This window comes from Hemibagrus wyckioides, linkage group LG07 (assembly GCF_019097595.1).
Source record: "Hemibagrus wyckioides isolate EC202008001 linkage group LG07, SWU_Hwy_1.0, whole genome shotgun sequence".
Taxonomy (NCBI): Eukaryota; Metazoa; Chordata; class Actinopteri; order Siluriformes; family Bagridae; genus Hemibagrus; species Hemibagrus wyckioides.
Window position 1 is genome coordinate 24,911,482 of NC_080716.1, and position 22,361 is coordinate 24,933,842.

The 22,361-nt window shown below is 35.9% G+C and overlaps 1 protein-coding gene across 1 annotated transcript in view; it reads left to right on the forward strand.

Annotated features, from left to right (window-relative positions):
- Nucleotides 1-22,361, forward strand: part of LOC131356506 (basement membrane-specific heparan sulfate proteoglycan core protein-like) — a 135,997-nt gene that overhangs the window by 20,102 nt on the left and 93,534 nt on the right. Inside the window, exons 4-9 of the mRNA XM_058395577.1 lie at nucleotides 3,125-3,391; nucleotides 3,559-3,834; nucleotides 5,144-5,416; nucleotides 5,993-6,268; nucleotides 7,411-7,683; nucleotides 9,971-10,243. Of these exons, the coding sequence (XP_058251560.1) occupies nucleotides 3,125-3,391; nucleotides 3,559-3,834; nucleotides 5,144-5,416; nucleotides 5,993-6,268; nucleotides 7,411-7,683; nucleotides 9,971-10,243 (1,638 nt within the window). The remainder of the gene's footprint in view (nucleotides 1-3,124; nucleotides 3,392-3,558; nucleotides 3,835-5,143; nucleotides 5,417-5,992; nucleotides 6,269-7,410; nucleotides 7,684-9,970; nucleotides 10,244-22,361) is intronic.

A 22,361-nucleotide genomic window follows, 5' to 3' on the forward strand; every position in this document is an offset into this window, starting at 1 on the left:
ATTGGAGCATTTACTACCACTGTGTTCCAGTCCACCACAACAGGGTTGAAAGCAGCTGACATGGTGTGGTCGCTCTTCTATTAAAGTGGTGAAGATTTTTCAGGGACCAACACCTGCAGTGGGTTTTGAGCTGTAATTCAGAGAGAATTAGTGTTAGTATTTGCTTTTATTATCCTCAAACCCAGTATGATACTTTCCACAAACATCAGTTTAGAAAGATAGCAGACCACTTCGGTTACATCCAGACAATATCAGTACAGTCCAACATTAAATGCTTAATTTTAGCCAATGAATTAGTCATATATGCACTTTCTTGGCTGTGAATTTGAAGTCAAGGGAGTCACTTGGATGGAACCTGTGTCCCCTCTTTTAAGAGCTGTTAAAATAGATACAAATACAGAAGACCCACAGCTAGCAGCGCATGGCATATAGGAACACAAAGCTAAACTCACATAATAAGGACACTGTACTATAATTTTAATACATGTTGTCTGTAGGGAGGCTTGGCCTCAGGGGCGATTCTAGGATTTTCATTTAAGGGGGGGTCAGCCCCCAATGAGGGTATAATAATAAAAAAAAAAAAAATAAATAAAATAAAGGTTTGACTAACAGGGTAGGATGGTAAACTTATTGCAGCGTTCCACTGTATTGCATAGATTTGTATAACATTTGAGTATTGAACAAGTCAAATACGAGTCTTCCTCGTGGACTAGCGACACTCATGCTTGGCCTGATGCCATTTCCTCTTTTAGATCATTGGTCAGCTCATCAGTCTTCTCCTTTTGCCACTCTGCTCTAAGCTTACACATCTCCATCTCATGGGATTTTCTTTTTTCAGCCGGTTGTGCCATAGAGGCCATGAACACACCTGGTTGAAAGCAATTGTACATAATTCAATGGATTTAGAATGTTCTGTTAACTGTACCATTGTCTAACAAACTCTCATCTGCCCCACCCTGTATATTGCACAAATAGAGTCGTGAAATGACCCCTGAGGATGCAGACATAATGTCTTTTAACTACCCAAATTAATCATGATTTATATTAGGAATATGTGTTCATAAAGCATTTATTAACACTCAGTAACAGTGCATCTAAATAATTAGATGTACAAATGTACATTTAAATTGTTTAATAATCATTTACTTACACTTTCAAAATGATCTTATAAACCACTGGCACCCCCTAAATAACTGGTTTATATGTAATTTAATACTTATTTTAAAAATATAACTTGATCATTAATAAAGTATGTAAATGCAATTATCAAGCACATTATAGGTATGATTTTTGATGAAGAATAATGCATTTATAATGACATTTATAAACTAGTTGCTAATACCTTAAAATAGATGCTTTGTAAATGATTAAGTATTTAGTCATGCTTAACTAATGCTTAAGAGTGTGAAGTTATTATAAAGTGTTACTGAAGTTTTATTGATTATTGTATTTAACCAGGTAAAGTCTCATTGATTTAAGAATTCCCTTTTCAGGAGAGACCTGGGCAAGAAGGAAGCATGCAAAGTTTTAATAAAACAGACAAGCAATTATACAATAGCCTTAGCATAGCATCATAGCATCCCAAAACACTGACGTTAAAACTTCATGATAGAGAAATGTGACACACACACATTGTGTAGCTGTTTTCTTAAATATGAATATCCAACATTGTTATTTATGATGCTTGTAACGAAATTATACACTGTCACAAAATAAGCATAAAGGTAGCTTAAATTATGTTCAGATGTTTCTATTATCAATATGTTCAGACATTAGTAGATCATTTGGAACAGCTCAGTGTTCAGGTTAATTGTGACTGGAAAAATGAAGGGATATGATGGATGCATGAGACACCCCACAGCTCTTCTTATTATTTTGGAGAAGGATCACATAAAACAGGGACAAACTATTTCTCCTTTTTTTTGCTCAGAGAATATTTTAACTATATTACACTAATTAACTAACATAATAGTAGGAAAAGATGTAGGCCTAGTAATTGTTTTACTGAGACCAGTAATATCACAGAGACAGAAAAAGTGCTTTTCATTCTGTCAATCTGATTAGTGCAGTAAAGATTGCATTACTTCTGAACTGTTTCTTCTCTAACAGAAAAACCTAACCTTGAACTCCATCACTAACATTATAAGATGTGTAAATGTGTAAATATAATAGAATAAATTCAGTCAAAGTGTTTGATAGAAATGATATGGCTTCATTCAGTTAATTCATTCATGACAGGAAGTTTTATTGATTATTTAATTTAGCCTTTATTTAACCAGGTGAAATCTTGTTTAGATCAAAATTCCCTTTTTTCAACAAACAAGCAATTATACAGTAGCGTTAGCATAGCATCATAGCATCCCAAAAGTTTGAAGTTAAAATGTCTTGATGTAGAAAACTGACAGAAATTGTATAGTAGTTTCCTTTTAAATGTTATTAAATATAAAAAAAAAATGTGCATGATGTTTGAAAAGAAATTTTAAAATAAGCATAATGTTATTTCAGGTCATGTTCACATGTTTCTAATTTAAGCATTTTCCATATTTTGAAAATGGGTAGATTATTTGGAATAGATCAGTGTTCAGGTTACTTGTGATAGGAAAAAAGAAGGGATATGATGGATGCATGAAACACCAGACAACTCTGGTTAAATGAGGCATTAATGTATTATATGTGAATTAAATGTTGTTTTCATTACATTTCTAAATAAGCAGGAGATTAAGGTAGACTGGAAATAGAGAATGTTACTTAGACCTTTTAGACCTTATTTATGTGACATTTCATTCTTTCTTCAAATTATAGTGTAGATGATACCTGTGATGAATTAGTGAAGAGTTAAATGACTGAATAAGATTTCCTTTTTTTGTGTTTTATTTTATTTATTTATTTATTTTTTTTTTTTTAAAGAAAGAACGAAAAAAGACAAGAATTTGAGTTCAGTGTTTCAGTTCAATGATTATTTTTTATTTTTGTAAACAGTTTACTGCTTATAAACAATGTAAATATTACATCAATGTAACCAAAGTAATGCTGTATGTAATTGCTTAATTAAGCACAAAGATTAAACTACTGTTTTTGTTGTAAAGTTAAATCAAATACAGCTCTTCATCATTTATATCAACAGAAAAACCCAAACCGACTGTGAGAGTGACTCCTCAGAGCCCCATCTACACTGGAGACAGAGTTACTCTGAGCTGTAATATAAACTCTACTGGATGGACTTTTCTCTGGTATGAAGATCAGGAATCAAATCCTCTGTCCCCTGGAGCCTCAGACACCAACACACTCACTGTAACAGTCTCTAAAGAAGGACGAGTAAATTACTACTGTAAAGCACACAGAGGAGACTACGACTCAGAGATCAGTGATCCAACCACAATTACAGTGAGAGGTGTGTCATGTTTTCTACTTTTACACTACAGGTTTAATGTTAAGATGACGGTGAAAACCTAATTATTTTAATGTTTTAATAATCCTTTATAATTATGGAATTATGTAACTATATAATATCTTTAACTGATTCTGTACATGTTTACATTTTTTGTGATCTTTCTATAGCAAGACCAAAGCCGGTAGTGTCAGTACAGCCAGCTGACCCTGACAGTGTGTTCAGTGGGGAAACCGTCACTTTCTCATGTAAGATAGAGACTGGAGGATCCTGGCAGTATCACTGGTTTAGGGATAATGAGAAACTCAGTGAAGCTCCAGGAAAGAAAACCTACAAAATCATTGATGTTAAAGAGTCTAATAACGGTGATTACACATGTAGAGGAACAAAGTCATCAGACCCACAATACACACAGACTAGTGCTGCTGTTACACTGACTGTATCAGGTGAGTGTGTGTTATGTCACATATTGTCTGTTTTTATAAATTGTCTGGGTTTATAAATTTTTCTAACGGACACACAGTATGCTAGAAACTCTGATTCCTTCCAAGAAATCGATTTTTGCTAATTGTCTTATTTACTTTTTATAAACCCCACAATGTTGATGAATAGAAAAAGCACATCATATAGGGACAAACTATTTCTCCAATGTTTGCTCTGTTTCCCTTTTTAGCAAATAAAAAGATTATTTTAACTAGGCTACATTACATTATATGATGCTTATTAAATGTGAAAATAAGCAGGAACTGGACAAGAAAGCGTATATGATTATACAAGTGTTAGCATCACATCGTAGCATCCAGAAAACCTAAACAACCTAAACAATTCTTGAGTGAAGAGAGCAAAAGTGAAATGGATATGAAAGATGCATGAAACACCCAAGAACACTGGTTAAATGAGACATTGGTGGATTATATGTGCATTAAATTATGTTTTTATTAAAAGTGTACACTGTAAATAGGTAGGTTATTATGGTAGACTGGGAAATACAGAATGTTGCCTAGACCTCCTACTGAGAATACTGAGATCTCAACTTAGTGTACTGTGTATATATCATTTTAATTATATACATTTATGTGTTTGTTTATTCTGAGATGGCACCACTTTGATTTATTTTGAAGCAAACTCAAAGTTTTAAATATAAGACCATTTCTCAATGAACCCAATGTTTCCCAGTAAATAGGTTGTGTGTAGATTTGCATTTTTTCCCACCTTTCCAAAATAATCTGTACTCTATACAGCTTGAAAAAAAATACTGTGAGATTTATTTTTGTATGGTTATTTTATCTACATAAATTGAGGTAATATTGTTACTGGGATTTGGTGCGCTGACATATGTGTAGTGGAAGGTATGGGGCAAGCATGTGCAGGAAGAGTGGATAATAAGCTGCAACGCATTGTGTTCATAACCACATGAGTGCTGACAAATGAAAATCAGAAAATTCTTAACTTTGTGTATATCTGTATTATTCTGATGGGCCCATTCACAAGAGACTGGAGATTTCTCTAATGGTACACAGTCCCTCTTACAGGTCTCTAATCTTTCTCTACTCTACAGTAATGTATCATCACACAGCAGTTATTTTCTGACCCTCAGTCCAATCAAAGTGAATCATTCATGTGTCTAAATAAAAAATCTAAAATAGTTAAAGTAAGTTGTTTAGCCTCATCACAGAGACAGTAATAATATTTCAGTGTAAAGTGATTAGTGTAGTAAAGACTACTTCACATCCTGAACTGTTTCATTTCTAACAGAAAAACCTAAACCCGAACTCACGTCAGACCTTAAAGGAGCTGCACTGACAGGAAACTCAGTGAGACTGTACTGTACACTGAAGCCACAGTCTGCTGGATGGAAGTTTTACTGGTCCATACCCACACAGAGGACTGAGACAGAGACTGAATCAGACTCCTACAACATCAGTTCAGTTAGAGTCTCTGATGGAGGTCAGTACAAGTGCAGAGCTAATAGAGCAAGCCGAGTCTACTACACACAGGACAGTAATCCACTCTGGGTAAATGTTTTTGGTGAGTAAGAGACTTTCAGATAAGTGATTCTGCTCAACACTGAACATATAAATATGTGAAAATACTCATAATGCATCAACATTTACACAGCTACTTACAGAGAATTCTTTCAGATGAATCATTTTATTAAAGCTAAAGAGAGACAGTGTGAGTACGGCTGAGCAGAGCTGGTGTGAGGTGAACTGGAAATCAAGTAGCACAACACTAGTTTAGCTTTGGTAGAAAATGTCATTAAAATGTGAATGAGTGAAGAGGATGAAGAGGAGGTTAGAGACTTACTGTGTATGAGGATTTATGAGCCAACAACAGGTGTGTTTTTACACACTTGTAAAAAGACTTATTAAATTATACTCAGTCACTCAACCTGTATCTTCATCTACATCTACAGTCAGTACAGTAACCTGATTATTTTTAGGGCTGAGTCTGTATTAAAATTGTGATCTATATTTACTTCCTCAGTGGTGATTGTTGTGTGACAGAGCTTAATCATTTACATGTAAGCTGATATACTGTATCTACACTCTGAATGCTTACCTACAGAATAGAAACAGTCATGATTTTTTTTGTTTCTTACAGAGAGTCCTAAACCTACAGTGACTATAAACCCTGATACACAGGTGTTCATAGGAGAGAAAGTGACTTTCACGTGTGATCTACAGAAAGGAAGAGACACTGAGTGGACATACGACTGGTTTAAGGACGATGCTGAATTCTACTCATCTCTCACAACACAGGAGTTCAGCATCAGATCTGTTACAGACTCAGACCGTGGTAAATACACCTGCAGAGGGAGGAGGACAAGTGACTCTCAGAGGTCAAAGATGAGTGATCCTGTTCCACTCTCTGTATCAGGTGAGTCTGTTAATAAATACTATAACTTGTATGTAAAAAGTGTCACTAATTTTAGACTTTGTTCCAGATTTTATCATATGAAAGTCTCATTATAATGATTTTACACAAAATATATTTAAATGATTACATAGGATTTTGAAATGACACTAATGAATGCAGTATGGAACAGAATTTGAGACAATTTATAAAACATCATTAAAAACAAAAAAAAAAACAGTAAAATCATCACTTTAATTTCTTTTTTTTTAACCCAATGTACTGGATATAAACTATGTAAAAAGTTATAACAATGCAGTCTTTAAAAACACTATCTATACTGCATGCAAAAGTATTTGGCAATTTATGTTTTCATGATTCATTTTACTTTTGAAGAGAAATACTGCTAACATTTAGTCTTTATTTTGTTATACAAAACAATATGTTTACCAAACAAAAGTGAGATTTGTATCACTCAGGAGAATTACAACAACTTTCTCAAACATCACTGTGCACAATTACTTCACAAGAAAATCAGAAGAATTTTCTCCACTTATTACTCCGTTACTTAACGGTAATAGTAAATAAGAAAATTTAAACAAATAAATACTGTGCAGTGATGCTTTTATTAAAAGTGAAAATAAACAGGTGATAAAGGTAGACTGGGAAATATAGAGTGTTACTTAGACCTTCTACTGATAATGCTGAGATCTCTAATTAGTGTACAGTGTTCATGTCATTTTAATAATGAACATTTATTTATGTGTTTGTTTGTTGTGATGTGGCAAGACATTAAATTTTAGACGAAATACAAACGTTTAAAAACAAGACCATTTCTCAATGTTCCCAGTATATCTTCCATTGAATAGGTTGTGTAGATTTGCATTTTGTGTTTTTTTATTCAAAACAATCTTTATTCAAAAAAATGTACTCTATACACCTATAAAATAAATGACTGTAGAGAAGAGAGAGTTTAGAGACCTGCATTATCACACAGCATTTATTTTCTGACCCTCACCTCAATCAATCATGTGTCTAAATAAAAAATCTAAAACAATTTGAACAAGTTGTTTAGCCTCATCACAGAGAAAGTAATAAAGTTTCACTGTAAAGTGATTAGTGTAGTAAAGACTACTTCACATCCTGAACTGTTTCATTTCTAACAGAAAAACCTAAACCTGAACTCACATCAAGCCTTAAAGGAGCTGTACTGACAGGAAACTCAGTGACTCTGTCCTGTACACTGAAGCCACAGTCTGCTGGATGGAAGTTTTACTGGATCAAACTCACACAGAGCTCTGAGACTGAGACTGAAACAGACTTCTACACCATCAGGTCAGTTAGAGTCTCTGATGGAGGTCGGTACAGGTGCAGAGCTGGAAGAGGAAACCCAGTCTACGACACACACTACAGTGATGAACTCTCACTAACTGTTATTGGTGAGTAAGATACTTTCTGTAATTCTGCACAACACTGAACATATAAACAACATCTGGATAGAATTACAATACAGCAAGTATTGGGAAGCAAGTGACACAACACTGCAGAAACATCAAAATGCTGGAGTGGAGACCTGCCTGAGTGTGAATGAGTGAAGATGACGAGGGTCAAACTTTTATACTGGACCACAGAATCTGACAGAATGAGAGAGATTAGAGAGTGAGTGTGTATGTTACAGACCCCGGTCAGAAGGGCAGGTAGACAGATTACTAGCTCTGTTAAAACAGGAGAAAAGAAAGAGATGGGAGAAAAACATCTGCGCTTCACCAGGTTCCCCAGCAGGTATCTTAAGGCACAGATAGGACCAAAATGCAAGACGAGACAGGAGCAAGGGAAGAGTCTTTAATGTAGAGAGGAGGAACAGTGACGAAGGGAGATGAAGGTGGAAGTGCTCCATCCGCGATGACCACAAATCCGGAAGTGCGCGCCGCGACGGGTGACAAGGATACGCATGCTGACAGTATCTTTATTAAACAGGCATCTTATTAATATTGTTGTAAACAATAAAGCTTTTCTTTTACATTTCTCATAAGCACATACACTATATTGCCAAAAGTATTCGCTCACCTGCCTTGACTCGCATATGAACTTAAGTGACATCCCATTCCTAATCCATAGGGTTCAATATTACGTCGGTCCACCCTTTGCAGCTATAACAGCTTCAACTCTTCTGGGAAGGCTGTCCACAAGGTTTAGGAGTGTGTTTATGGGAATTTTTGACCATTCTTCCAGAAGCGCATTTGTGAGGTCACACACTGATGTTGGACGAGAAGGCCTGGCTCTCAGTCTCCGCTCTAATTCATCCCAAAGGTGTTCTATCGGGTTGAGGTCAGGACTCTGTGCAGGCCAGTCAAGTTCCTCCACACCAGACTCTGTCATCCATGTCTTTATGGACCTTGCTTTGTGCACTGGTGCACAGTCATGTTGGAAGAGGAAGGGGCCAGCTCCAAACTGTTCCCACAAAGTTGGGAGCATGGAATTGTCCAAAATGTCTTGGTATGCTGAAGCATTCAGAGTTCCTTTCACTGGAACTAAGGGGCCAAGCCCAGCTCCTGAAAAACAACCCCACACCATAATCCCCCCTCCACCAAACTTTACACTTGGCACAATGCAGTCAGACAAGTACCGTTCTCCTGGCAACCGCCAAACCCAGACTCGTCCATCAGATTGCCAGATGGAGAAGCGCGATTCGTCACTCCAGAGAACGCGTCTCCACTGCTCTAGAGTCCAGTGGCGGCGTGCTTTACACCACTGCATCCGACGCTTTGCATTGCACTTGGTGATGTATGGCTTGGATGCAGCTGCTCGGCCATGGAAACCCATTCCGTGAAGCTCTCTGCGCACTGTTCTTGAGCTAAACTGAAGGCCACATGAAGTTTGGAGGTCTGTGGCGATTGACTCTGCAGAAAGTTGGCGACCTCTTCGCACTATGTGCCTCAGCATCCGCTGACCCCGCTCCGTCAGTTTACGTGGCCTACCACTTCATGGCTGAGTTGCTGTCGTTCCCAAACACTTCCACGTTCTTATAATACAGCTGACAGTTGACTGTGGAATATTTAGGAGCGAGGAAATTTCACGACTGGATTTGTTGCACAGGTGGCATCCTATCACAGTTCCACGCTGGAATTCACTGAGCTCCTGAGAGCGACCCATTCTTTCACAAATGTTTGTAAAAACAGTCTGCATGCCTAGGTGCTTGATTTTATACACCTGTGGCCATGGAAGTGATTGGAACACCTGATTCTGATTATTTGGATGGGTGAGCGAATACTTTTGGCAATATAGTGTACATTAATGAATAAACTCAACAGTTTTTCTCTTTTGTCATACATGAGCAAATACACAATGCTGTTATTCACCTGAATTATTTTTTCATTTTTATCTACATTTAACACAGAATGCTAATTATATCATTATAAAATAGGAACACAATACACTAATGTGCAGCAACTTTTGTGGGTGCCACATGTATGAGTTATGTCTAAAAAGTCTAAACAGATTTTACTCACTCACTGATTTCTAACATTATTAATATTTTATATTTTATTCCCTTGTTGACATTCAGTGTTCTGAAAGATGAATAATTGGGAAAACAACATAGCAGAAATGTTGTACACATTCATTGTTTAAAAATATCTAAATTTTGAGTCAGTTTTCCAAATTGTGATCTATATTTACTTCATTAGTATTGATTGTTAAAATTTTGATTTCCTTTTTATTAAACAGAGAATCGTAAACCTGTGGTGATTATAAAGCCTGATAAACAAGTGTTCAGTGGAGAGACTGTGACTTTCAGATGTGACATACAGAGTACAATAGACACTAAGTGGACATACACCTGGAATAAGAAAGATTACACAGAGAAGCCATACAAAGAAACACAGGAGTTCAGCATCAGATCAGTTACAGTCTCTGACAGTGGTACATACACCTGCAGAGGGAACATCAGTGATTCTCAGTTCTCAGAGGACAGTGATCCTGTTACACTCACTGTATCAGGTGAGTTTATTTATTTATTTATTTGTTTAATTATTACTTAATAATTATTTTTATGTACATAAATGTATCAGTAATTTCATTTTTCAGATTTGTTCCAGATTTTTTCATTGAGCTAAACTGTAACTGAGTCTCATTATAAACTTCCTCTTGTCTGTTTACTTTACATTTTTACCTTTCGGTCTTAAATCCTTGAATTCCCTTCATTTTTGGTCAAGACAGGAATCATCACAACTTATTAGCCAGTCTGTCTGGTGGAAAAACATTTTCCCTTTTATTTTAAATTGTTATAAAATAGTTGATATGTATAAGAATCATGTTCTTCACCTAATAGAAAAGCTGATGTTGTCTAAAGCTGATGTTACTGTCATGATTCTGTATGTTTGAAAAAAGATCTCAGAGTATCACTGCTGTGGTTTCACAGTAAAGATCTGTAGGTTTAGTTCAGTGATGAAGATTTTTAAATAAATACTGATGTGTACAGTTGGTGGTGCAGGTTTTGTCAACAGTAAAACACTTTACCACGACTTGAGTTGGCAGTAAAGTACTTTCAAATTTTCTTTAAACAACTGTAAATTACATTTACAATAAAGTACAGTGATACCTTAATGTTGTATAAAATAACATTCCAGTACACTTTGTTTTATTTGGCTGATGCTGGATAAAGTTGATTTGAAAGGTCTTGACAGTGCTGGAGTTTGTGTAAACAAACTTCTGATGCATTTGTGGCAGCGGTGGGGTGGGGATGGGGTTGGCGAGGGGGCGCCCACGCACCCACCACTGAACGTACGTAATACAGGACAATTTCCTTCTTTAATTAGTAGCCGACTACGACACCTGGGTTGTTTGTACTGAGAGCCAGGGCTCAGTTTATCTACCAATTTAAACTCAGTACCATTCAATTTCTCCTTGGAGGGTGAGGCACTAATGGACACTCAAGTGGTAGAAATCACAAACATTCATTTATAAAAAGCATACTTTAAAAATAGCAAACACGGGAAGAATGATGCAGTCCATAAGCAGTCTGTGTATGATGTCTTACTGGCCAGCAGCAATCGTCCTGGTTCAGTTCCACTGCGACAGGTTCTCCAATCATCTTACCACTAGGTAGAATAAAAAAACACTGCCAGTATCTCGAGCCCACTTCACATGTAAAAAGCTATTACTATTCCCTTGTGCATATAATATACCACACTCCACCCCAAGCCAGTGTCACAGCACACAAACAGAAAAAAGGAATTACAGTGTCTACAGGCTAGGATGCTGGTACTGAACTTCTATCACAGTCTCTACTTATAAACTTAAGCAATGTTAAACAAACGCAGTCTTCATCCATCAAGTGCTTGACATGGCTAAAACTCTAGAAATGGTATATGACTGTGCAGCCCCGTGCTACCCAGTCCTGTTGAAATCCCGCGTTGTACACGTGACAACCCGCACCACCGTCACGCTCGCTGCCCTCGACTCACTCGTACTTCCGGTCACTCATCTGCTCCGCTCCGCTGTTCTCATCCGTTATCGCCAACACCGCGGCACTCTCACTCAGCTGTCTGGAACTCTCACACGGATATACTTTCACACATACGCTCCTCGAACCGTCCGCGTTCCCTTCACCAAGGGAGTTCCATTACTCACGCCAACACCGGCGCCTGCGCGCTCCAGAGCAACCGGAAGATCCACTTCCTTTGGCACCCACGTGGCTGAGCCCCAACCCAACACCCGCCTCCACTCTTAATTGTGTGCTTCTTAAAAGAGCAGCAGTCTCCACCCCATCACCACCAGTCAATCACACCAGACTGTTAATTACAGTCTGTAACAGCCAATAGAGCCACAGCAGATCACATACACAACAATACATATATACAACAGGAGAAAAATACATTCATACAAAGAAATAGACCTTACACAATATTTCATCCCCTCACACATTAATCTAAGCCTTTACCACTGAGCCACAACATCACCACAATTAGCTTAACTACTATAACTTCTTTAACTATTTCTACCACTTACTTAATGCCACCAAAAGATTGTGTTAAAACAATGCAAGCTGTTAAGCTAGCTGTGGCTCAGTGAATAACGTTTCAATTCAAAGATAAGAAAGTTGCCATACTGCCTTGATTAGGTCGTTGATCAAGGGCCTTCAGTTCAGTTGTATCCAACCTTTAGCCTTTGGTCATTTGGTCAACCAAATGACCAGATGTACTGGGTTATTTGTTTTTGTGGGTTATGTGCTAGAACTACTTGAAACATGTCTTTTATACACACAAATGCAAGTATATATTCTACAGCAAAGTAGAATACTACACTTACATTTGATAATTGTCATGATATGAGAATATCATATCTGCCATATATCTGCCAATCATCAGCCTGATATCATGTGTTGTGGGAATTAGGGAGCAGGACTATTTAGACAAGTTATAAGATATATTTTTATTGATTGTTTAATTAGATATGTAATCTGAGCTTACAGTGAATAAATGTTAATATAATACTGAGTTAAATTGCAATATAATATTATTAATATAATTATTAACAGGTGAATCTCCTCCAGTGTCTCTGATCATCAGTCCGAGCAGAACTCAACACTTTACTGCTGACTCTCTCTCACTGAGCTGTGAGGACCAGAGTGACTCTACTGGATGGACAGTGAGAAGATACACACACAGTGAGACACTGTTTGAATGTTCATCAGTTTCAGGATCTACATGTAACATCAGCTCCCTCTCTACATCACACACTGGAGTTTACTGGTGTCAGTCTGAATCTGGAGGACGCAGTAATTCTGTCAGCATCACAGTGCACAGTGAGTCATTACATCAGTTCTCATCGATAATATATAATACATAAAACAAAACCATTAAAATTATTCTTAATTGTAAAAAATTTCAATTTCACTGAAACAGTAACTGTATTTACTGAATGAATTACTTCACATTCTATTTCACTTCAATCAACAGTGCAATATACACTTAAACACTAGCACATACCAGATGAAAGTATTCGTTGTCATTTACAATTCAGCAATTGAACACAAAGGATATCATTTAACCAAAACAAAGAACAATACATACATATACATGTGCTGAATGAAATAGAAATGTGTTTCTCAGTTCAGTCTGTATGAATGCGAGATTGCCTTCAAAGTTTAGCAGAAATTGACAATAAAAACCATTTCCTCATTGTAATTGTGTCCTCTGATCATGCTATTAATCCGCAGCTCTCCTTCAAAGGCATGAATCTATCACGGTGTGTTGAGATGATCTTATGCATAGATGCAACGTCCAATCGCTAATGCAGTAAAACAGTTCAGACATCCATTAGACAAATATATTGAGCTATAACCACACGTGGCTCACATCTCTCTCTTCAACTAGCTGTAGGGCATGTGACGTCAGCATCCATCGATATGCTTTTTTTTTCTTTACTGATTTTTTACCCTCCACGAAAAAAAAATAAAAATAATAATAACTGTATGAACATTCTATGAATTAGGTAATGTAAAATAACAACAACAACAATAATAATAATAATAATAATAATAATAATAATTTATACAAATAATCATACATAAAAAAACAAAACACCAACAAAAAATATTAATATAACCTCAATTATTTGAGTGGGTTACATGTTCATAGATAGCTATTAAGTTACTGTGAAGTTACTTGTGTGGCAGGCAGGGTAGCATGCAGGGAATGACAGCACATATTATCTCCAAGATCTTGATATTTTCCAAATCTTGATTTTATATTTTTGCTAATATTTATAATATTCAGTTTATAACTTGAGACAGTTCATTTAGTGATTTCACATGATATTTGACTTATTAAAAATAAACACTTAATCCATCAATAAAATATAATTCTGGAAAATAAGGGGTTAAGTAAGTAAAGGTAGGTCACAGTGGTGTCACAGGTGAGGAGAAAACGGTGAATGAGTGCATAAGGCCCTGGTATGTGATTATTGTTCTATTATTGTGAAATTGAGTGTATACCTTGCCTGCACCTGTGCATAATATTCTGATTCTCACTGTTTTAACAAGCTTTGGCACACCCACACGTCTGTGTCGACAACTCTCCACAGGAGCAGTGTGTACGCAAATTCGGGTGATTTGGTTAATTGTGTAGGAACAATGCCAAATGCTTATTTTCTGTGACTGAGGGAGTGCTGGAGAGTTACCTGGAGCGGAGCGAGCGGTTAAGTGTTAAAAATCAGGATACCAAAAATAGAAAGAAAAAGGAAAGGAAAAGAAAACAAAATTAAGGGAAACAACTTCTCACAAGGTTTTGTGTAAGAGAGCAGGTTGACTGAATCATGTGTTGTGTGTAACATCATCATTGCTATATAAGGCTGATAAGAGAGACAGTATGTTCCAAAGCCAGTGATTAACATTCTTATCTCACTCTAAACCTTGAAAAACATGTAAAGTATGCAAACCTGAGGCAATTTTTAAGAGATTAAATATGAAAAACAATATGAAAACAATGTCAGTACAAAGTTGACGCTCCTATACAGCTGCTGTCCTGCGGATTTTAGCGCCAACCCTGAAAAAAAAATTACAAGTCTGAAGCTAGTAATCCTGAAGACATTGATTATTTTGTTCAGGTGTTCAAGGTTTGATTAGGCTTGGAGCTAAAATCTGCAGGACAACGGCTCTCCAGGACTATCGCTGTCTATACCTGGTATAACACAATTCATACACAAAAATAATTCTGTGCTGCATTAACATGAATGCAAATCATTTTTAAACTATACCAGATGTATATACATTTAATACTGATCTTTTTAATTTTACATCAGTGATTTGCCAGCAGTTACTGTATGAGTGAGTGAAATGTGTACTTTTCTATATTATTATTTTTTAAAAAGTTTTAATGGCATGGATCATGAGATGATGGCAAAGGGGCCTCCAAACAGTCTTTGCATAGGGCAAGAATCAGGGCTACAGCCGTAGTAGGTCATAATAATCCAGTTATTGGAAATTCATATTGATCAACATTTTTAACTAGCCTGATTTTTTCAGAATACTTATGTTTTGCTCTTTCTGGTTTTCCCTCTGTTAATGATAAAATGCGTTTGGTGTAATATTTAAAAAAAAAAAAAAAACAACACACACTGTGCATGTACCTTTCCAGGTAATATATTAAAATTAAGGTACTGCATGAGAACCCTTAAAACCTAAACTAATGCAGTACAAGGAAAGGCACAGTTTAATACCTTTTTTTTCTAGAGAGTCCAGGAATACTTCTCAGTTTTGTTTTCTACTCCATGTAAAGATGTCATGTTAGACAACAATCCATAGAAATCTCACAGAGGAATTCAATGTGTTTCCAAGCCTTATAAAAGCATGTGTGTTACAGTAATAATGTAAACTTTATGTTTTCAGTGTCTTTTTTTTCGTTCCTACAGATGGTGATGTGATCCTGGACAGTCCTGTTCATCCTGTGACTGAGGGACATCCTCTGATTTTACACTGTTTATACCGCAGCAAAAAGATCTTAGACTCTGGTGTTGATTTTTATAAAAATGATTCCATCCTCCAGAACCAGACTACAGGAGAGATGACCATCAGTAGTGTCTCAAAGTCAGATGAAGGTTTCTACCACTGTAAACACCCAGAGAGAGGAGAGTCACCAAAAAGCTGGGTTTCAGTCAGAGGTGAGGAAACCATGTCTTCTTACTTGAGTTAGATTTATAATAAAATGATTTTAATGTGCAATGTTTAAATGGATAATCAGGTTCCATTCTTTCTCTAGTTTCAGTTTCTGGATCCACTGGAGTAATTATAGGAGGAAGTTTGGCCTCTGTGTTTGTCATCTTAATGATCTTACTGATCCTGCTAATGTACTTCAAGAAGAAAAAAGGTGTGATAACAGATGGCATGATGTATTTATTTACTTTTTTAAGGAAAATAATGTTCCTTCTACTTCTTTTCGTTGTGTTCATGTTACTCCAAATATACTTACTGTATGTGTAAAGGCAATGTTTTAACTTGTTTACTGCTTTACTGTTGAGAAGGTGTACAGTCTCAGACTCCTACAGTGAATCAGGACACACATCAGCCTGCAGGTCAGTCTGCATTATTAATAAACACAACACCATTTCATTTTCACCCCCTCACCCCCACTTTAATATTTTCTGCTTACAATCTCTAATTTGCTTTTTAAAAGCTGGTGAAGGTGTCTATGAAAATACTGCTATCATGACAGCAGGTATAGTTTATCTACATTTTTGTGGCTAAAATTGAGATTGGTTTGGTAAAATAATATTGCAGTGGCTTTTCTAACGGCTCTGTTTTATTTTCTTTAAGATGATTCTGCAGCCGGCTCCAGCAATACAATCTACCCACAGGTTAAGGCTAGAAAAAAGAAACAAACTGGTAAGACCTGCATAAAAACCTAATAACGCTTTTATTTTTACTTTTTTGCTTTAAACTAAATTGATTTCTATGTTAGATGATGCCACCAGAGAGCCACAGGATGCGTTATATTCCCAAATTGAGATGAAAAACGTAAAACATTGCAGTAAAGGTAATGCTATCTACTGTGCACTAATTTAAAAGACCTTTTTGTCTTTTTCTTGTAAGAAATAAAGTTCTCTAGCTAATGTTCTTTGCCATGAAAACAGCCGAAATGACATTTTGTTTGTCCATCAGATGTCTCTGCATTGAGACCAAGTGATATGGTTTAGAATGCAGTTAAATCTAAAAACATGAAACCCAAGTGTAAAATATTCTGCTTATTGTATCATTTTTTACACATATCCTGTGATATTCAATTGGATGACACAGAGCTTCTTTTACACTTACATGTTGCTGACTAATTGCTGTTATATATAACAGATAGATATTACATCATTACAATTTATTCATTCATTTGGAGTGTTATAGTAGTCATCATAACTAACTATAACTTTAAAAGTAAACAGTTACATGTAAAGTGCATTGTGTACAAATATATTCTTCAGCACACATTATTTGACCTGAAATGAATTGATATAGTAGAAAAACTTATATAATAAACCATACCGGAATTACATTACCTTTTAAACATTTTTTTTTATAATAGACATACTCTATTTTAATTAACCAAAGAATTTGTAAAAAATTGGTAGTTTGGTTTTGTCAGGGAAATCTGTGTGGTCCATTAGCCTCAGTGTCAGACGCTCCACCCCAAGAACACAGACCAGTTTGAAGGGGGTATTTTTGGATACTTGCAAGCCTTCATACCTTTTTGCAATATTTTGTACCTTTGTTAAAGTTTATCTGGGAAATCAGGAGATGTTGCAGTAATGGTTTAAGAACTGTATTACAGACTGTGGGTGTTTTGTGGTATAGCTTGCAAAAATTGTTAAATGATTGTAAAAGAATCTTCTTTTTCCCTTTTATAGACGCTGACGCTGAACCCAGTGATGTGACTTATGTTGAAATTGACCTGAAAAAATTAAAGAAACCAAAGAGAAAACAAGGTCTGTCTAAATAATGTAGTGCACAAAAATGTGTAAATTAAGTGTTTGGATTATTTACCAGTGTTTAATCTTAATGCTTATTATTCAGAAACTGTTATGATCATACTAATAGACGACTCAAATGTACTGTAGTTGTGGAAGTTTAAAGGGTTAATATGAATGGTGTGTTTCATCTTAGTGAATGCTAAATCATTGACTGTTGCCCAATAGGAAAGAGCAGTGAGGGAGCTGACACTGTGTACTCAGAACTGAAGCAGAACACAGATAAAGGTAAGATGAGCTCAGAGACACAAGATACACAATCTCTCCAAATCACTGTACTGCAAACAGATTTTGGGAAGCTCAGTCAAGCACTACATCTACTCATTCAGTAATATGACAGATGCTCTTATAGGGAATCACAAATGTGTAAACTGCACAGTAATATAAATCAGCTAACCATGACTTCATGATAAATATGATGAAGTTAATAGTAATGTTATAACACATCTTTGACTGTACAAAGCATGATATAAGAGTGAAATAAAACAGCAAAATGAAACTTATTTACCAGTGAAAATAGTTTGGGGCAAATGACATTTTGTACAAAAATGATTTTATAACAGTGCAGTAATCATCCTAATTAAAAATCTAAAACATACCAAAATTATGTAATTCAGTTAAAATGCTCTCAGTCTTTGTTTGGAAACTGCTTTGTATGCATATTTTTTTTTTTGTTAGGGGATTCCACTGGTGATGTGACTTTTGCCCAGGTTATGGCGAAGGGCAAAACAAAAAATGCAGGTAGGAGTAATTTTCTATATATTATATCTGTACATACAATATTTTGTTTTGTATTGAGCATCATTAGAACATTTTTTGGGCCTGCCCTGGTGTTTCTTTTTTAAAACTTTGTGTTGATTCTAGAATGAAGTTCAGATCAAGCATCAAGAACAGAAAACAAGAAATCCATGACAGTAAATCCAATTTTAAGCATGTAGTGTAGTATTTGGAAATTTTATTTCAATTTTATTTTTTCAAATGTAATTACATTTTCAATTCAATTTATTTGTATAGCATTTTAACAATGTACATTGTCTCAAAGAAGCTTTAAAATGAAAACAATTCATAAAGTCATTACTGGAATGTTAATGGAAGAACAGGAGCTGAATGTATTAAGTTGCCAGGTTAACATTTATTCCTTTCAACTCAGTATAACTATATTGCAATCAATGTCTATTACTAAGTGTTAATTGGTTATTAATTTAATTATACTAATTACAGTTTAATTTTTTTTGTAGAAGTATTTTTGTTTCATAATTTTGTGAAAGTTCAGATTTATATACTGTATTTTTGTGTCTATTTACTCATTTATGCTCTTTACTTATTAGTGGATTGTAAAAGGAATTTGATTTTAGTTTTAAAAGTCATTAATGCGGTATTATCCTTGAGTGAGCAGTGTGCTTTTTAAATGATTATTTGGTTCATGCACTGATGTCTTCTATCTAGTGCCTTTTGCAGTATTTTCTTTTGTTCTCAATGCTAGGCTCCTCTAGACTTCAGTGTTCACCAGTGTAACAAAAATAAAATATACATAAAGCTGAATACATGCATTGTGAAGAGCCTTCAGTAACCATTAACCTTAACTGTTGTCTTTTTTACTTACTATAAATTTTTGATTATATTTTGCCTTTTATTATTGTACCTTTAATTATTCTTTTCTCAGAACTTTTGATATTTGTATTATCTCATTACATATTATTATACATATTATACATATTATCTAAGTACATATTTTAATTCTCAATATATAATTGTCTGTTTTAAAATCTTTATTGTGTTATTGATTTCATTTTATTAATCTCCATTTATGAATATTTTAATGCATTTTTTTTTATTTCTTAACCTTCTTTTGTCTGAATTTTTAGCAGTATAGAACGTTTTTAGAAGCTTGTGTTAATTGTTTGTAATGCATGAAATTAACATAAATAAACATTACTTTTTTCCAGACAGCAGCAGCTCTTATGTTCTGTCCTTCCCTTCATTATCAGATATGATATACATTCTCACCAGATTCACCAGTTTGAAGTTTGATATGATTTACTGCTCTAAGCAACAGGATTACTCAGATCTGACATCTATGTAAATTCTATAAGTAGGTGATTTATTAATTTATACTGATAGCAGTGTAACTGATAGAAAGACTATAATATAGAGACCTCTTACAGTGTATTTTCTGTGGCGGAATTAGCAGGCTAATTCAACTAACTCTGGCATTAGATCTCTCACAGCAGGGCAAATGTTGACGCTTGCCTACAGGAGTGCCACCCCTCTCTACTTCATGTGCCTAAGGTTTGTTGTCCTCAGTGAAGCATCCACTGAGAAACTTGAAAGTGCTATAGTTATAGGAGACTTCATCCGCCAGACATAGCAGGTTGTCTAAGGGTCTTAGGCAGTCTTTTTTATGTAGGGTCTAATGATATACTGCTTTCATCAGTCAGAGGTTACTAAGAGTAAAATTGTAGAGGTGTTTAAATTAGAGAGGTCAATGCCTGATGGTAATATGCTCTGTATTATTCTCTGGCCCTATCCCAATATACTGTGGCGATGTAGCTTACAGCAGGTTATAGTCGTTAAACAGCAGGATGGCCAGGTGATGCTCTATGTGTATACTGGGTTTTATAGGAAATTGGACAAGTTTTGAAGACTGACCTGTAAGATATCCAGCCCATTTGGGGTAGATGCTGCTCTCATTTCTTGCAATATAGAACAAAGTGTCTGCATTACTGCATTATACATTTAACAACATTATTAAAGCACTATACTTAATATCATTACAGCAGCATACTTTTAACAGCATTATTACAGCAGTTTGATTTAAACAATATTGCATTAGTATACATCTAACAACATTATTACATAAGTATTCTTTACACAAAATTATTACATCAGTATAATTTTAAGATCAATACAGCAGTATCCATTTAACAACATGATGGCAGCAGTGCACTTTTAAAATCATTACAACAGTTTGAATTTAACAACATTACAGCTCTATACATTAAAAAATATCATTACAGAAGTCTACTTTCATCGACAATATTAAAGCAGAATACTTTTGACAAAATTATATCAGTATAATTTAACATCTATACAACAGTATACATTTAACAACATTAGGAAAGTAGTATATTTTGAACATCTTTACAGCAGTATACTTTCAAAAACAGTATTACAGAATTATGCTTTTAACAAATTTATTTGTTAAAATAATTATAAATGATAAATGTTATTATAACACTGCAAAGCTCCCTGTGGTGGTCAACAGGGTGGCCTCCAAACACTGGAGAGCTCCCAGTGGAGCTTTGAAACACTACAGATGCACTGGAAACCACCCTGTAGAACTCTGCTGGAAGCTTTGCAGTGGTGAATGTGACACTGTTGGCCTCTGCAGGGACCTGTGTAGTGGAAGGGGCTGTTCTATTGGTGTCTGCAGGGATCTGTGCAGGACAGGATGGTGACCTGTCAGCATTTGCAGAGAGCTGCAAAGTAGAAAGACAGCCTCTCTAGCCCTGCTCCAAGCCCTGCTCCACGGTGAGGCCAATGTGGCAGCCTCCTCCAAGGCCCTGATCCAAGCCCTTCTTTCAGCTTACACTGACATGGTGGCTTCCCAAGACCTGGCTGCAAGGCTCCCTCCAGAGGCCATTATTGATCCACAGCAACAGCCAGAGGCTAACCTGCTAGCCTCTACTGCTGAGGCACAGCCAGAGGCCAACCTGGCAGGCCTGCTGAGGCTAATGTTGTGGCCTCCCAAGCCTTGTTCCATGCTGAGGCAAACATTCCCTCTCTACCAACAGCACTCCCCCACACACCTTCAGCAACATCTTTACTGCAGTACACTTTTACCATCATTATGACAGCAGTATACTTTCAACATTATTACAGAAGTATATATTAAACAACGTAATTATAGCAGTATATTTTTAACAATAATATTACGTCAGTATAATTTTAACATCAATAGAACAGTATACATTTAAATTCATTTATACAGCAATACACATTTAACAACATTAATACAGCAGTTGTGTTTTAACAACATTATTACACATGCCCTTAACAAAACTATTACAGTAGTTTACTTTTAACATTGTTACAGCTGTATACTTTAACAAAATGATTTCAGCACTATACTTCTAACAACATAGTCTCACAACACTTCTTTAATGTTAAACAAAATTGAAGAAGTACACTTTACTGAAATAATTACCTACAGACATCTGAGAGAAAAGTGGCTGTTGGCTCTAATCATCCAGGAACACATGGAGACCGCCCAGAGAGAACAGTGGTTGGCCCAGCCCTGGGATATTGATGACGTCGTCATCCGGACCACCTGTACTACCATGAGAAGGTCCTGGCAGAGCTCTGGAGGACTGGCTAACCCATGCAAGAGCCATCTGGGGCCACAGAGAAAAAAATTGGAAGCAGTCAGAGAGTACCCACATCCCATGACTAAAAAACAGGTACGGCTTTGACTTTGTCCCTAACTTCTCTTAACCTCTTTAGCCTGTCCTCTCTCAGAACATGGCTGCAAGGCAGGGCAGCAGAAGCACTCAATGCCAGCAGCCAATCAGAGTATAGTGAGAAGAAGGGAGAGTATCATGGGGCG